The sequence below is a fragment of the Equus quagga genome, chromosome 11, assembly GCF_021613505.1.
Source record: "Equus quagga isolate Etosha38 chromosome 11, UCLA_HA_Equagga_1.0, whole genome shotgun sequence".
Lineage (NCBI taxonomy): Eukaryota > Metazoa > Chordata > Mammalia > Perissodactyla > Equidae > Equus > Equus quagga.
In genome coordinates, this window is record NC_060277.1 from 101437438 (window position 1) to 101455525 (window position 18088).

Here is an 18088-nt window from a genome sequence, read left to right on the forward strand (position 1 = left end):
GTTACAGAGACAATGAGTGATGGAGCAGTGGGGAAAAGAAGAGGCCCTCTTTGCCTGGAGGATCAGAGAAGTTTCTAGAAAGGAACAGGGTCTGAGAGAAATCTTGAAGGAAGGACGTTATTTGGACAGATGAGGTGGGACGGGAGTTAAGGACAGGCATTTTGGGGTGCACATGGGCACAGGGAACTGCTTGTGCCAAGGAGTATGAGCGGCTTTTCAGGAGGGCTGTCTAGGTCAGGGAAAGGAGTGGAGGGGACGGTACACTGGGTGGTAAGCCAGGGTCAAATTACGGGGAGCTGGGAGAGCCTGGGTGAGATTAGATGTCCTGTCCAGGCCCCGTGGTCTGGTGGTCATGACCTCCATCTTAGAGTCAGGCAGACTTGCTTGCACCCTAAACCTGCCTCTTTCTGGATGTGCCACCTCACCCAGTCACTTATGACACTTATGAATCTTTTCTTTTTGACCCACCCAGTTCAGAGGCAGAGGACTGTCCTGTTGGGAATGAGATCTTGGGAAGTCATCACATGGGGTCATGGACATACAGTGTATTCATACCACTATTTTCACCTGTGGCGGCAGATGTTTGTGAAGGTGTCGCTCTGCTTTACGCTGAGCTCTCCAAGGGAAGGGATCCTCTCTTACTCATTGTTGGATCCAGTTGGCCTGGATTGGAGAAGGGACTCAAAAAATGTTGAATGAATTGCCTTTTGTCTACCTCAAAGACCTATCATAATATCAAGAGTTAAAGAGGCTAACTTTGCAGTCAAATAGATCTTGGTTGTAACTCTGGTTTTGCCTCTGACGAGTTACAGGACATGAGCATGCCGCTCAACCTCTCTGAGCCCAGTGTCCACACCTGTAAATGGGAGGAACCATGTTTCCCTCCCAGTGCTATTGCAAGGGTTAAGTGAAACGTGTGTACAGCACTAATAACCGTTCATCTCATGAGGGCCTACTAAGTGGTAGTTCTTATTAGTGGAAGTAATAATAGTATGAATGTTCTGATCATACAAGTGAGCACAAAAATGCAGAAATGACATTTATGGCAGCCGCTGTCAGGGAAGCACAGGGCTGAATTTACCAACTCTATCCATTAAATCATCCAAGTTTTAAGAAAAATTACCCTAAGTTTCCAAAGCCTGCCAGCACGTTTCTTTTCAATACACATTTTCCAAACTTTTGGCCTGCCAAACTTTCCTCATCACTAATGTAAATGCCCAGATCTGTTGATTCCTCCCGTGTCCTCAGTGGAGATGAAGAAGAGCTGGTGTGCATCCCTGTGGCTGTTACCCCTGATGGCACAAAGGGATATCCGGTCAGCCGTGTGCCCTGACTGTCCATAGGACACCCATGGAGGAACTGGCCTAGAAGGTGATGCAGTCATGTTCTCCTGTGTGGGCCTCAAAGACTGACAAGAAAGTGGTCAGAGATGGTATACTTATGAAAGAAAAATGCCCTGGAACTCTTGCCCACTGGTTCTTCCTGATTCCTGTTTGTGTAAAACATCTAAGGATGGCCTGGTTGAGCACCTCACACATGATGGGCCATTCTTTCATTCAACACTTGGTTACTGAGGCATGCTTCATTCACTATCCAACTTAATCCTCAAAACAAGACAACATTCAAGGATACACGTAGTTACTTCGGTATCCCTATTTTAGATTCAGGAAATGAAGACTCCAAGAGGTTGGGGAATTTGACCACGGGGCTCTCTGCTTGGATACTAACCTCTGTCTCAGCCTGTGCTCTCTCACTCTTACGCTACTTCCCATTCTCTGCCCTTGCCCCACTTCTCCATCAAGCAAACTCTGTATCTGGACCCAATGCGCCTTCCTCCAGGAAGCCGTCCCTAACTTCTCTAGGCAGAATTGTTTCCTCCCGCCTTTGTGCTCCCAAGGCACCCGTATCATATGACTATGGGGCTGTAATGATTTGTTTAAATGTCTTTCTTCCCCACCAGACTTTAAGTGCCTCCATTGCTGGGATCTGCCTGCTACATTTTCACGTCTAGCCCTCATTATTTCCTGACTTGCAGCCTTGGGAAAGGTTTCTTGAGGGAGTAAATGAATGAATGAATGAATGGAACTCTGTATCTATGAACCTAAATTTCCCACAGTGATTTTTCTCCTGTTTCTCAACCCCTATCCATTTCTACTTGCCCTTTTCATCTATTTAATTTATTCCACAATCATTTATTGAGTGCCTACTATGAGCCAGATGCTTTGTTCAAGATACAAAAATAGATCAAACTCCTTCTCTTTCCTCATGATCTCACAGGCCAGAAGAGTAGACAGATGTGTGGGAATTAGTTGCAACATTGAGTGAAATAATAGTTGCCATTTATTGGGAACTCATTATGAGTTGGAAATTATGTTAAGCACTTTCCCTACACATGTCTAATCCTCTCAGTAACTCCCTGAGCTGGGTATTTTTATTACCTTCATTTCACTGATGAGAATTTTAAAGTTTAGAGAAGTTAGGGACTTGCTCAGATTGGAATCCAGGCAGAGTGACTGCAGAATCCGGTGTCAACACTCAGCCCTATGGCCTTTACATAAATACCGCTGAACGTAGAGACAGCATACAAGCTGTAAGGACTGAGACTCTGGAGGGGATTAATTTTGTTTGGGAAAGTGTCAGAGAAGAGATCACTGAGCCGAGTACTGTAGGAAAAGTAGTAGTTCACAAAGAGATGAGAAGAAGGGTATTCCTGGGATAGAGAATAACACGTGCAAAGGCAATGACGTGAGAAATAGTCTGGCATACTGGGAGCATGGCTAATACCTACATTTTCAGGTTAGGAAAATGCCAGGCAGATGAATGAGAAGGGAGATGGACAGGCAGGTAGATCCATTGTTACTACTCATTCAATTACTATTCTTGCTACTGCATGTGTTACGCTTCATCTTCAGCTGGAGCTACGTTCAATCCCAGGGACTCACCTTTTACCAACACTTGGGACTCTGCAGTGGTTTTCTGCTTGTTGTTTAGAATCACACTGCATTTGTAGATCCCTGCGTTATAGACTCGGGCTTGGGGAATAACATAACTCTCTGTGTTCTCGATGGAGGAGACGTTGTAAAATAGCACATCATCCTTATAGAACAGCAGCAAGTGCTTAGGCTTGACTCGTGAGGTGGTGCTGACATCCACGATGCACTGCAGGGTCAGGTTCTCCCCATTTTGCACCGTGTCCCTTGGCAGGATCTTCATGTAGATGCTGTTGATGGTGAAAGCTAAATGCCAAGGAAAGGGGGGCAGACACACCTGTTAGCTCAGAAACAACATCATCCTGGTGACCTTCATTAGTATTGGTGTTATCACATCCTATGCAGTGTAGTGTTTGGGGGTCCCAAATGCCTACAGAGGCCAGGCAGGTAATGAGTGTATATGGTGGGTCAAGCATGAGGCAGTTGGTACTAAGCTGTTCATATTCCCACCAAGAAATGTGGAGGCCTTCAGAGTGTGACAAATAAAACATTTACATAAGATGTATGCAGCTTGTGAGCTGCCACATTATAGCCCCTGGAGGAACCATAGAATTTAGGCAGACAAGCATTCAAGTCCTGGCTCATCACCTTCTTTGTGACCTTGGGCGATTACCTCTAAGCTCAGCTTCCTCATCTGTAAGATAGGGAATAATACCCACTTAGTAGATTGTTGCAAGACTTACAGGAGAGGAGCAGGAAAGCATCCAGTATAGTGACTGGCACACAGTAATTGCTTAATAAATAATGGCGCTTTTTTTTTTGAAGGAAGATTAGCCCTGAGCTAACATCTGCTGCCAATCCTCCTCTTTTTGCTGAGGAAGACTGGCCCTGAGCTAATATCCATGCCCATCTTCCTCTACTTTATATGTGGGACACCTGCCACAGCATGGCTTGCCAAGCGGTGCCATGTCCGCACCCGGGATCCGAACTGGTGAACCCCGAGCTGCCAAAGCAGAACATGCTCACTTAACCGCTGCGAGCCACTGGGCTGGCTCTGGCTACCACTGTTCTAAAATTGGATGGTCACGCCCAGGAACTTTCCTTCCCCACCCAGGGCCGACCAAATTAGCACTGGCCCAGGTGGTGCTTTTTTTCTCCCCAAAGCCCCAGTACATAGTTGTATATCCTAGTTGTAAGTCATTCTAGTTCCTCTGTGTGGGATGCCATCACAGCATAGCTTGACGAGCAGCAGGTAGGTCCAGGATCCCAACAGGTGAACCCCGGGCAGCTGAAGCGAGCGCACAAACTTAACCATTCAGCTATGGAACCAGCCCCCCAGCTGGTGTTTTCTATCTGATAAACTCAGAATTCTCACCAGATGGATGAGAACTTGAAACCACTTCTGAGGCAGCCACTTGCAGTTCCCATCACCATCTGCCACTGAGAAACAAAGAGCAGTGGTTCTACTCTACTGATGAGGGAAAGGAACCTCTGGCCAAGCCCAGAGCAGCCACAATGCCCAACTAGCTATCTGATCTCTGCCAGAAACCAGGCCCTAGATCAACCAACCAAATGCATCATTTCTGGCCCATGGCCTCCAGCATTTAATTGGCTTATATCCAGCAACCATAGGCCATCGACAGAATTCAGCTTACCTGACTAGAGATCACATTTTGAGACTTATTTGTAGTGGTGGGCTAATGGGAAGATGACTTGCTTAAAACTGGATGCTTGGGGCTGGCCCTGTGGCCGAGGGGTTAAGTTTGCATGCTCCACTTCGGCAGCCCAGGGTTTCATGGGTTTGGATCCTGGGCGCGGACACGGCACTGCTCATCAGGCCACGCTGAGGCGGCATCCCACATGCCACAGCTAGAAGGACCCACAACTAAAAATACACAACTATGTACCGGGGGGCTTTGGGGAGAAAAAGGAAAAGTTTAAAAACAAAACAAAAAAATTGGATGCTCTCTGGCTGTTTAATAAGTACCTCTGTCTGTTGATTGGTTGGAGGTGGGCCGCTGCTATGAAAATTTTTCAGGCTAGAAGGTTCTGAACTATGCTCATTAGTCAGGACTTTTGACCAAGCTTCAGAGCAGACCAGGGCAGGTCTGTCTTTTGAGGGTCCTCTTGGACCTGCCTATAGGTCCTTCTGCATCCTATCTGGGATCCCAGTCACGTTTCTTGATATATCTCAGAGCACTCAGCCTTCCCTTCCCTATGGTTTGTTATTCAAGCACATGGATCTGGGCTTAATCAGTGCTAGGAAATATTCACTCTCCAAATTCCTGCCATAAAAACAACCTCAAACATCTTTGTGATCAATATACGGGCAGAAAGAATGGATGGTAGGTGAGGAATTTTGGGGAAAATGTGAAGTACACCATCTTAAAATCAGGTGGCTCAGGCTCTCAAACAAGAATATAATTTTTACAAGTGATTCCAAATCATTTTTCAAACAAGAAAAGATATAGCTAGCTAGCTGGCTAGAGATACTGGCGAAAATTATCTTTCTTTCCCCCTCTTTTAGTAAAGTTAAGCATTTTTTTTTTAACAATTTAGAATTTAATTTTTCTGTGACGTATCTCAGGTGTTAAAATGAATACAATAGTCCACACCTATTACTTTCTTCTGAGGAATTAATTTAACAAAAAATGGCATCTGATCACTCCACAAGATGAAACAAGGGGGCTGTTTAAATCTGAGTTGTTTCCCGCAGCATTAATCTTTAGAACTCCCTTTTCTGTCTTTCTCTGTACTCGATTAGCTCCCGGCCTGAGGAGCCCGCTGGGTGAGCTCTCAGAACAGAAGTTTCTTTGGACCATAATTAGTTTCCCGACGATTCATAGGCTCATTCCCAGGTAGGGACAGGCAGGTCTTGCTGCCCCTTCAGTTCCTCCTCCTTCATTTCAAGCCGTGCTTTTAGTACAGTGATTCTATTGGAAGACAACAGAGAGCCCAAGATGAGTGCAAAGCCAGACTGCCTGGACCAAATCCCGCCTCTGCTCACAAACTGTGTGGCTTTTGGCAAGTCACTGAGCTTCTCTGAGCCTCAGTTTGCTTATCCATACAATGGACATAATAATGGTAAGTGTAAATGGGAACCTGAGTTTGAGGAATTGGAGCAATTTCTAGCACAGACGAAATGTTAGCAAAATTCTGTCAGTCACAGGTATAAAACTAACTCGAGTCTTGAAGTCTCTAAAGCTCTATCTTGACTCCATATTGCTAGTGAATTTTTTCAAAGAAAACCATTTTTTAATTTTCTAGGTTAAGTACTGCGACTTCTCCGGACTCCCAGTGTTGGTCATCCCGCTGTGTTGGGCTGCTTTACTGTCATCATCCTGAATGAAATGCACACCCATGGTGGTTATACCCCAGGCTGAGACACAGAGCTGGGTCTGGAAGAAGGCAAGTGAGGCACGCCCGGGGCCAAACTCCTGACCCCACAGCCGTCAGTAATGGCTAGGGGAGGTGGGGGGTTATTTAACTCCTCTGGGCTACCACTTCTCCTATAAAATGGCAACACAAATACCTGCCCTCCCTGGTATTCTAATCTTGAACAATAACCGAACCAAGATGGCGGAAAGCATTGAAGGCACAGAGTATACACTGCCCAGTGCCTGCCCCTGGTTGACAGTCCCTTCCCTCTTCCTTAGCACCATTCATTCAGCAGACATTTAAGGGGTCTTCTCTGTGCCAGACATTTCACCCAGGACTGGAGGTTCAGAGAAGAGTGAGACAGGCACAGTTTCTGCCCGCCTGGAGTTCAGTCTGCATTTCACAATTCTTCCCTACTCCAGCCCTTCCAGCCTCAGCACCGTCCCTGCCTGGGTCTCCTACTGACCAGTTCATTTCCTTTTTAAGGAGCTGTATTGCTTTTTAGCAATTTTAAGCAAACGTGGCGAAAGCATCAGGTGGTGGTTTTTAGAGAGGATATATCCACTAGCATGGGGTACTTCTGCCATCTTATTTCTCTAAGCAACTCTAAAACACACCTGCTTAATGAATTAACTCAACCAATTCATAGGTAGGATTCCCATGGCCAGCTGGAACAGATAAGGGAGAAGAAAGGAGGGCAGGACTGAAAAAGGGAAAGCATCTTAGAAAATTGATCAAGATATGAATCCCAGCTCTTCAACTTAACCCAAAACCTCGCTGACTTGATGCGACTAAAACAGCAGCATAGCTTTTCCCACCACCTCCACCACCTCCACCACCATCGTTGTGGTAGCCAGCTTTTGAGATGGCCCCCGATCAGCTTTGCCTTCTAGTATTCACACCTACGTGTGGCTCTTCATCACCGTACCAGGGTTGGTCTTGTGACTAACAATACTGCAGAAGTGCTAGTATGTCATTTCTAAGATTCGATTATAAAAGACATTGCAACCCTCGTCTTGGTCACTCTTTCCTGTTCTGAGATCACTTACTCTGAGCAAAGCCAGGGACTAGGTCGTGAGCTAGAGAGGTCTACGTGGTGAGGAACAGCCACATGAATGAGCTTGAAAGCAGACCCCCAGCCTCAGACTAGCCTACAGATAACCGTAATCCTGACCCACATTTTATCTGCAATCTCCCAACAGACCTGAGCCAGAACTATCCAACGAAGCCGCTCCCAGACTCCTGACCACCAGAAACTGTGTGAGATAATAAATTGTTTTCTTAAGCCACTAAATTTTAGGGTAACCCAAATCAATCAAGCAATCAGTCCTCAAAAATCTCTACCTGATTATTAAGATAATACGGAAAACATTATCCTGTTTGTGAAAAAATTGCTGGGAACAGCCAAACTGGATTACTGTGTGTAGGTCTCACTATTTATGCAATAGAGTGTTCACAACCTGGGCTACCTGGGGCCCCAAAGGTTCACAGGTGGGTGTTATGGGGCCTATGAACCACCTCCAATTACATGCACGTGTACTTTTTTCTGGAGAAAGAATCCACAGCTTTCCTTATGGAACCCAAAAGGTGCAGAACTGTTGCGAAGGAAGGACAGGGTTGTGGAACAGCCTAAAAAGGTCAAATCTGGGGCCAGCCCCGTGGCCGAATGGTTAAGTTCATGCGCTCCTCTTGGACGGCCCCAGGTTTTGCTGGTTCGAAATCTGGGCGTGGACATAGCACCACTCATCAGGCCATGCTGAGGCGGCATCCCACATGCCACAACTAGAAGGACCCACAACTGAAAACATACAACTATGTACTGGGGGGCTTTGGGGAGAAAAAGCAGAAAAAAAAAAAAAAAGGAAGCGGATTAGCAACAGTTTTTAGCTCAGGTGCCAATCTTAAGAAAAAAAAAGCTAACAAAAAAAAAAGTCAAATCTTTTCAACCTGGAGAGACGAAGCCTGCTGGAGGAGGATCCAAAGTCACAAAGTCACTACAGCACAGATGTGGCACCCGGGGAACACAGTGCCAAATCCTCAAACCCTAAAACGAAGGGGCCTGCTTCCCTCTACCTCAAGCCACCAGTCAGCGGAGGCTGGTGCTCCCCGGGAAGATGAGGCATCATGATTCAGATGGTCACTTGGCACTCAACCTGGAAATGACTCAGAAAGAAAGGGGTGTGGGGGAGGACCTGCCATTGTCAGGAAGAGTTACAGGCAGCCAAGAAGCATAGAATCCCTGCTGAGTTTTGGTGCTCAGCATAGAGTGTGCTGACACATCTCGTCTGAATCTCAAGCATGCCCAGGTTCAGTTGAGCCTCTTTCAATGAGACATTTATCAAGCACCTGTGCTGGGCTTACTTGGTGAGCAAGAAATCATCTCTGTTGTCCTAGACTGTGTGGGCTAGTGGGGACTCAGATAACTAGAGTATGCTGATGTAAGCACCAAGAGGAAGGGTGGCCTAGGAGAGGCCAAGAAAAATCTGAAGGAAGTCACCTCTGAACCGAGCTTTGGACCGGGCCAAGAACAGGTGGCGGGGTGCTCTGTCAGGAGAACAGCACGTACCAGGGCCCAGGGGCGTGAGAAACCAATGCTTCTGGGCCCAGGCAGTGACAGAAACCAAAGTGTGGGGCCAGAGGGCCAGGTGGGCCAGGCAAAAGGTACCAGGCCAGAGGGCCTTGCCCACTGTGCTGACAAGCTGGGCCCTGTCCGGAGGGTCTTCAAGGGGCGGTGATAGGACGACACTGGAGTTTTAGAAAGATCACTGTGGGCTGGAGGGAGAGACCAGAGGCCTGCAACAGCTTGGACAAGGGTTCAGGTGGAAGCTGATGAGGCCAGCACAGTGGGAATAAAGGAAGGAGTGGACTCGAGAAATATTTAGTGGACACAAAAGGATTTATTTTTTGGAGTGATCAAAATGTTCTGGAACTAGGGCCTGGCCCCGTGGCCGAGTGGTTAAGTTCGCACACTCCGCTGCAGGTGGCCCAGTGTTTCGTTGGTTCGAATCCTGGGCGCGGACATGGCACTGCTCATCAAACCACGCTGAGGCAGCATCCCACATGCCACAACTAGAAGGACCCCCAACGAAGAATATACAACTATGTACCGGGGGGCTTTGGGGAGAAAAAGGAAAAAAAAAAAAAATGTTCTGGAACTAGACAGTGGTGATATTTTCACAACTATGAATTTATTATGTACTATGTACTAAATGCCATTCATAATAAAATTTTATATTACGTGTATTTTATTACAATAAAAAAAAAGACTTGTTTGACCAGATATGGAGATTGAGGCAAAGAGTGGAAGGTAAAGTTCCTGGATTGCGTGCCCAGGAGGCTATGGGTGCCGCCAACTGAAGTAGAGAACTCCAGAAAAAGATCAGTGCGGACTCAAAGCCATGGTAGTGCAGCTGGCTTTGAGTGGCCTGGCGGACAACTAGGAGATGTCACCCATTGGCCCTGCATAATGCTCAGAGGACAGCCCAGGGCTCCACTGGACTGAGGGGAGGGGATGGGCAGCGGGCATGTGGAGGCATAGAGATGGGGTTGAGCTCCAGAGAGGAGAAGATCACGGAGCCTGCAGAGACCAGGGGATGGAGGTCAGACCCCGTCAAAGTCCAGAGTCCAAGACGCCCCTGTGGGAGAAGGAGGAGGGTTTGCGGAGAGACCGGAGAACACTGGGAAGAGGTCTAGGAGGTCAGGAGGAGGCTTCCTGCCGAGGCAGCACAAGGGCCCAGAGAGCTGAGGGCTGGGAGGCTTCGCGACGGCTGGCATCAGGAGGTCTTTGGTGACCCCTTGGTGAAAGGATTCCAATGGCAGGGAGGGGTGGAGGCCAAGGCCAGATTGCTGAGTGAGGGGTGACTGAGAGGTGAGGAAGCAGAGACGGCGCTTATAAACTAGACTTGGGAGAAGTTTGAGGAAGGAAATGGGTAGATAGGAGGACACAAGATAAATGGAGGGGAGGGGGTTGTTTGTGCTTTTTCTTTCTCCTAAAAAAATAAGAGCTACTAATCGTGTTTATAGACTGAGGGAAAAGAGCCAGAAGGAGGAGGAAGAGATACTGAAAGTGGAGTGGGGAGCTGAGTAAATGATAGACTGAGACGCCCCGGAGGCGAAGTGAGGGATGGGCTCAGAGCCCAGGTGGACAGGCTGGCCCTGGTTGGCCACGGGGTAGACGTCTCCTCTGAAAGCGGGAGGGAAGCTGGGAGGATGGGTGGGGAGGCAGATAAGCCTGCAGCCAGGGCAGGGCGGGAAGCTGAGGGAGTTCCCCCCAGACAGCACTGTTTTCTAGGTGAGGATGGAGCTGAGGTCATCTCCTGAGGCAGGCCGGCTGAGGGGGTTGGGGGCCTGCGATCAAAGGAGGGAAAGGGCCAAGGATGACCAAGGACCTCAGCCACCGAAAGCAGGCAACGTGGAGGAAGCTGGCAGGTCATGCATGTCAAACGCGTCAGCGTGGTCTTGGGTGGCCTAAGGAATGGGAGGCCTGGGTCCTGGCCTCCACTCTGCTAACAACCAGTGTTGACCATGCACGAGTACCTTATGGACTCTCAGCCTCAGTCTCCTCAAGTGTAAAACAAGATGGAGGCCTGAGGAAGCAGTGGGAGAGCCTCCCTGCTCTAAGTCCTGCTGTCCTGAGGTCACCCCTGAAGGTCTGAAGGACTTTCCCTAGTAACCCTGGGAAGGGAGGTGGGGAAGGAGATGGGAGAGAATGGAGGTCCTGGGAAACAGGATGTCCAGAGCAAGAGACGCAGAAGCCCAGAAGCACGGGTGTTGGCAGGGCGCCGTCTGGACAAGAGCAAGGGGTTCGTGGACAGGGATGTGGGATGCAGGAGCCCTGACTGTAAAGGTAGGCTAGGACCAGATAGTATTAACCACTGCATACAGGGCAGGCAAGTCACCTCCTTTTATCCAGTCTCATCTTCACACTGACTCTGTGATCGATTCTTTTATCATCCCCGTTTTACAGACTGACAAAAAGGCTCGAAGAGGCAAAGTAAAAGTGGCTTTAAAGATTTGAGTCAGGCCTATGGCTCCAGACAGACTGTCGGGTTTCGCACAGCGGAGGTTCTGGTACCGATGCCCTGCTAACTCTCTCTCATATGGACAAGTTGGTTATTTCTCTGAGGTGCAGAAACATCATTGATCAATTAGGATGATTATGAAGATAATGGATATCCTGCCTCCGTGGGTTACCCTGGGGGTCAAATGACCACCGAAGCACATGGACTGTCGAGCAGGAGACCCACAGACCGGCTTTGCTAGTAGCCACACTAGCCCACCCCATCAGGAACCATTGCTCTAAGCTTTGGCTCAACAAACCAGCATTGCCCATGTACCTCATCTCCAAAGAGCTGTACAACTGTCTGCAACCCAGTCACCCCCATGCTTTCCCTACTGAAGTGACCTCTGACACAGGGATCCTGTTCTGTGGGCTCCCATTCCATTCAGCTCCCAGACTCAGCCGAGCCCCCTCCTTTACGTGGTTCCAGGTGAAGCAAAACCAAGCCCACTTATCTTAAGATTCAAAATTAGCTCTAAATTGGATGACAAACCAGACATCAAAGATAGGGAGAAGCCCCCTTCCTGTGCACAAGCCCCAAGTACTGCGGGTGTAACCACAGCCTCGTGGGTGGATGGGAAGTGAAACCCAACATCTATTTTGGATCATTTAGGAGAAAGTCATCACCACAATTTAAACTGTGTTCTGTCCTCGTGAATCTAACAAATTGATCATATCTCATTTGTGAATAAAAACGATTGAGGGGGCTGGCCCCGTGGCCGAGTGGTTAAGTTCGCGCACTCCGCTGCAGGCGGCCCAGTGTTTCATTGGTTCGAATCCTGGGCGCGGACATGGCACTGCTCATCAAACCACGCTGAGGCAGCGTCCCACATGCCACAACTAGAAGAACCCACAACGAAGAATACACAACTATGTACCGGGGGGCTTTGGGGAGAAAAAGGAAAAAATAAAATCTTTAAAAAAAAAAAAACGATTGAGGATGGAGTTGAATACGAAATCGAGAAATTTATGGTAGAACAACAAAAAACAAATTATGGAATCATTCACTTTTTTATCACTTGCCCAATCCTAACAGATAGCAGTTCACTAGGATCTAGAAAATGTATGCTACTTCTAGAACAAGCTAATTAGATCTCGGTTTAGTACAAGCGTTTTGTTCTAAAACCCCCTAAAAATGCCAGAAAGGAATAAAATTTAGCTCTCAAATGGAATATTTTTCTCAACTGTTATAAACATTAAACCCAAGCGATCTTACATGAGTTTCAAGAATCACAGAAAGACAATGAAACTAGGTAAAAACTTCGCAACTCACAGTTTTCTTGACCCTCAAGGCTTGAACCTGGAAAAGACAGAATATGTTGATTTAATTAGTTTCAATTCTCCTAAAGTTTAACTAATGTGAGAAGGGAATAAAAACTCACAGAGCAGAAGTGTCAGCAGGACTCTGAGCCACATCTTGCCCTCTCGGGCCCACCCCTGATGCATCCTGAGAGAGACGTCTTCACACAGTTAGTTCTGCATTCGGGCCATGCCCCTGGGGCAGAAGATGCTTTCCACGTGCCACAGATGAGAAACCCGCGCTGTGAAAAGCAGAGAGACCACTCTGGTAACTTCTCCGGGCGCTGCAGAGAGACTGGCTGTGGCACTGATCAGGTAATGGCGGCCATTGCTGGAAACTGGGAACAATGCCTGGGCCAGCCTGATATCTCCTCAGGAAATGACTGGCCTTCCTGAGAGGCCACTGAATGCAGCTGCTTTGTTTAGGTTTTTAGGGAAAAAAAGATACAAGTGACATTTGTCTCAGCACTCCTGACCCTCCCTCCTCTCGCCTGAGTTTGGGGGCCCCATCTCATGGCAGGGTGCCTCCCTCCAACCTCCACCCAAAAGGACTTCTCTCCTTGGACACTCAGCAAGATCTCTCTGCTTCTCCTGTGGCCTCCCAAGGAGGCTCTTTTCACACAGCATAAATCTGGACCTCCTGCCTTTCCTAGCAAGGCCATGGGACAGGCCTGACTTTTCCAGAAAATTGCAGGTTCCTCAGGGAGACCTCGTAATGGTTCCCCAATGCCTTCCAGGGAAAAGTTAGTTTACAATCCTCCACTGTCCAGCCCTTGCTTACCTCTCCAGCCTGGTCTCTCACAGCTTCCTTCCATACCCCTACATTCTGGTTGCTAGAATTTATAGTTCCCGGAACACGTCATGTGTCAATGTCTTTGCCAATGTTGTTCCCGTCTGGGGTACTCTTCTTCCTCTTCTTTTCTGGCTAATTCATGCCCATTCATCGTAACTCTTTTTAGGCATCAACTTCTCCAGAATTCTCCCCCATCTTCTGCACGCTGAGCTGCCCTTCCTCTGCGCCCCCTCACCTCCCTAGTCTTCCCTCTGTCAGACACTTTCTGTAGTCTTCCTCTGAGTGGAATACTGGCAGGGACAGTGTCTGGTACCCAGTAGATCAAAACCCATTAGTAGAATGGATGATTGTCTGGGTGAAAGAAGACAAGTTAACCGTACTGTCTGGATTTGATTATCGTTGCCTTGAGGCCAGGGTGCCATGCTGTTTCTGAAATGCTACCCTCTAATACTGCCACATGGTAAAGCTAAGTCAGATTTGAACCGGGACATAGAAAGGAAAGACTTCTCTGCCTCAAGGTAAGTACCGAGAAGCGATGGCTTCTAGTTAGAGAACGATTCTTCTCTCTCATCTATGGTTCAATCAAAGTTTCGATAAGAGCTGTTGAAGAGCAATGCATGCATAAAGGAATTTTTTTCTATGTTTTGTATTATTTACTTTTGTTGTTTTGTGTTTTTCATTCTCCACTGTAAACCGTCTTCTTTGGCAACCTACTGGAAATTGCCCCCACCCATCTACCAAATTTTGATTTGGCAGGAAACACAATGAGTAATAAAATAAATGTTGGCTTCAAAGGTAACTTTTACATACTGTAGAGTAAGCAGCTTTTGCTTCTCAAAGTGACATTTAAGCAATAGTGATAAATGTCCCACCCCATGCCCCTAAGTTCCAAAGTAAACTTTTAAAAATTAGTCATTGTTTCATACACAATGCTAATACTTTTAGAACACTGGGAGAAAACTAAGCTTTATTTAAAAAATAAGTGCTAATGTAAAAAGAATAAAATATCTAGGAACAAATTTAACCAAGGAGGTGAAAGACCTATACAATGGAAACTATAAGACATTATTGAAAGAAATCAATGATGATATAAAGAAATGAAAAGATATTTCATGCACATGGATGGGAAAAATAAACATAGTTAAAATGCCTATGCTATGTAAAGCAATCTTCAGATTCTGTGCAATCCCAATCAGAATCTCAATGACATTCTTCATGGAAATAGAACAAAGAATCCTAAAATTCATACGGGGTAACAAGAGAATAGCTAAAGCAATCCTGAGAAAAAAGAATAAAGCTGGAGGCATCACAATCCCTGCCTTCAACATATACTACAAAGCTATAGTAATCAAAATAGCATGGTACTGGTACCAAAACAGACACACAGATCAGTGGAACAGAATTGAAAGCCCAGAAATAAAACCACACATCTTCAGACAGCTAATCTTCGACAAAGGAGCTAAGAATATACAATGGGGAAAGGAAAGTCTCTTCAATAAATAGTGTTGGGAAAACTGGACAGCCACATGCAAAAGGATGAAGGTAGACCATTATCTTTCGCCATACACAAAAATTCACTCAAAAAAGGGGCCAGCCCTGTGGCCGAGTGGTTAAGTTCGCGTGTTCCACTGCGGCAGCCCAGGGTTTCGCCAGTTTGGATCCTGGGTGCGGACATGGCACCACTCATCAGGCCATGTTGAGGTGGTGTCCCACATGCCACAACTAGAAGGACCTGCAACTAAGATATACAACTATGTACCAGGGGAGTTTGGGGAGATAAAGCAGAAAAAAAAAAAAGAGAAGAAGAAGATTGGCAACAGTTGTTAGCTCAGGTGTCAATCTTTAAAAAAAAAATTAATTCAAAATGGATTAAAGACTTGAAGGTAAGACGTGAAATCATAAGAAACCTAGAAGAAAATACAGGCAATACACTCTTTCACATGGGTCTTAGAAGGATCTTTTCAAATGCCATGTCTACTTGGGCAAGGGAAACAAAAGAAAAAAATTAACAAGTGGGACTCCATCAAACTAAAGAGCTCCTGCAAGGCAAAGAACACCAGGCACAAAACGAAAAGACAACCCACTGACTGGGAGAAAATATTTGCAAATCATATATCCAACAAGGGGTTAATTTCCAAAATATATAAAGAACTGATACAACTCAACAATAAAAAAACAGACAACCTGATCAACAAATGGGCAGAGGATATGAACAGACTTTTTTCCAAAGAAGATATACAGATGGCCAACAGACACATGAAAAGATGTTCAAAATCACTAATAATCATTTGCAGGGAAATGCAAATCAAAACTACAATGAGATATCACCCTACACCCGTTAGAATGTCTATAATTATCAAGACAAAAAACAACAAATGTTGGAGAGGATGTGGAGAAAAGAGAACCCTCATATACTGCTGGTGGGAATGCAAACTGGTGCAGCCACTATGCAAAACAGCATAGAGATTTCTCCAAATATTAAAAATGGAAATACTGTATGACCCAGCTATTCCACTACTGGATATTTATCCAAAGAACTTGAAATCAAAAATTCAAAGAGACTTATGCACCCCTATGTTCATTGCAGCTTTATTCACAATAGCCAAGATGTGGAAGCAACCCATGTGCTCAGCAGTTGATGGATGTATAAAGATGTGGTATATATACAATGGAATACTACTCAGCCATAAAAAAGACAAAATTGTCCCATTTGCAACAACATGGATGGAACATGAGGGTATTTTGTTAAGTGAGATAAGCCAGACAAAGACAAACACTGTACGATCTCACTCATAACGTGGAAGATAAAAAAATACATGGACAAAGAGAACAGATTAGTGGTTACCAGAGGGAAAGGGAGTTTGAGGGTGGGTTTAAGGGGTAAAGGGGTGCATATATACGGTGACTGACAAATAATAATGTATAACTGAAATTTCACAATGTTATAAACTTTTATGACATCAATTTTAAAAGAATGTGTTAACGTTTTAAAAGAAAAGTAGAAACACTGCATCCCACAATTTATACCACACACCAGAACGAATTCTAAATGGATCAATCATCTGAAGGTACAAATGAAACCATGAAAGTTCTAGAAGAAAGCAGGATAAAATTCCTCATGACCTTGGAATGGCAAAGGCTGGTTTGACTATGACTTAAAATCCGGAAGTCATAATATAAAAGATTGATAAATTGTCCTTCATGAAAAAAATTCTGCTTTACCAAAAAAAAAAAAAAAGTTCAGTAAAAACTACAAACCGGAAAAAAAATATTTGCAATTCACATCATGGAGAAAGAGCTAACCTCTCTTAGTATGTAAAGAGCTCTCAGAATCACAAAGAAAAAAAACGGGCAAAGGATGTGAACAGATAGATAACATAAGAAAAAGTATCTGAAATTTGGAAATAGGCAAAAGGATTACAATGTGTTCTTTCAATGCTGGACATTGACTAGCAGGGTCTCCTAGAGATTAACTGACTCTCTAAGGGTAGGTAAACTGTTGTTTACCTTGTTAATTACTATTGACTAGGCTATTTCCCAGACAGTCAACATTAACTTCTGCAAAGTCTATAGCAACGCAAATGATTCCTCTTGTCTGTGGTATGGGGACGGGTGGTGGAAACTGGGCAGCTGGGAACTTTTCATTCTAAACCTTTTTGTACATTTTAGCTTTTAAATTCTGGGACTGTATGACCTTTTTTTTGTATTAACTTTTAAACTTTTAGTTAAGAAATGGAAAATTTTAACAGGTTTATCAAGTTATAACTGACATACAATAAACTGCACATATTTAAAAGGTACAATTAGAACACTGTTGTTTTATACATACCTCTTGACTCGACCACCACAATTAGGAAGATGAACATACAATCACCCCTAAAAGTTTCCTTGTTCCTCTTGGCACTCCTTCCCTCCCTGCACCCTTCCCACACCTACCAGTCCCCATGCAGACATTGATCTGCTTTCTGTCACCATGGGTTCATTTGCATTTCTAGAATTTTATATAAATGGAATCATATGGTATGTACTTTTTTTGTTCTTGGTCTATCTTCTTTTAATCAACATGATCAATATTTCATTCCTTTTTGCTCAGTAGCATTCCATTGCATGAATATACCAGTTAACAAACTGGTTTATCCATTCACCTATTCATGGACTATTTGGGTTGTTTCCAATTTTGAGCTAATATGGATAGAGCTGCTATGAATAAGCCTTTGTGTGGACACACACTTTCATTTCTCTTGAGTAAATACCTAAGAGAGGAATGCCTGGGTTATACAGTAGGTGTACGTTTAACATTTTAAGGAACTGCCAAACTGTTTTCCAAACTTGATTGTATCATTTCACTTTTCCACCAGCAACGTATGAGAGTTCCAGTTGCTCCACATCCTCACCAAAACTTGGCAGGTCAATCTTTTTAATTTTAGCCATTCTGGTGGGGAGTGTTGTGATTTCTTATCACGGTTTTAATTTGCATTTTCCTAATGACCAATGATATTGAGCATATTTTCATGTGCTTATTTGCCATCTGATGTGTCTATTAAAATCTTTTTCCCAATTCTTAGTTAGGTTGTTTGTTTTCTTGGTATTGTGTTTTTAGAGTTTTTTATATATTCTGGATACAAGCCC

At 45.2% G+C, this 18088-nt stretch overlaps 1 protein-coding gene across 3 annotated transcripts in view; it reads right to left on the minus strand.

Moving 5' to 3' along the window:
* Positions 1-13014, minus strand: part of PECAM1 (platelet and endothelial cell adhesion molecule 1) — a 56716-nt gene extending 43702 nt beyond the window's left edge. For all 3 annotated transcript variants that reach the window (XM_046674936.1, XM_046674935.1, XM_046674933.1), the window contains exons 1-3: positions 12750-13014; positions 12641-12667; positions 2943-3236 (exon numbers count right to left, since the gene is read on the minus strand). In XM_046674936.1, coding sequence (XP_046530892.1) covers positions 2943-3236; positions 12641-12667; positions 12750-12813 — 385 coding nt within the window. In that variant the 5' untranslated portion in view covers positions 12814-13014. The remainder of the gene's footprint in view (positions 1-2942; positions 3237-12640; positions 12668-12749) is intronic.
* Positions 13015-18088: the final 5074 nt, after the last annotated feature.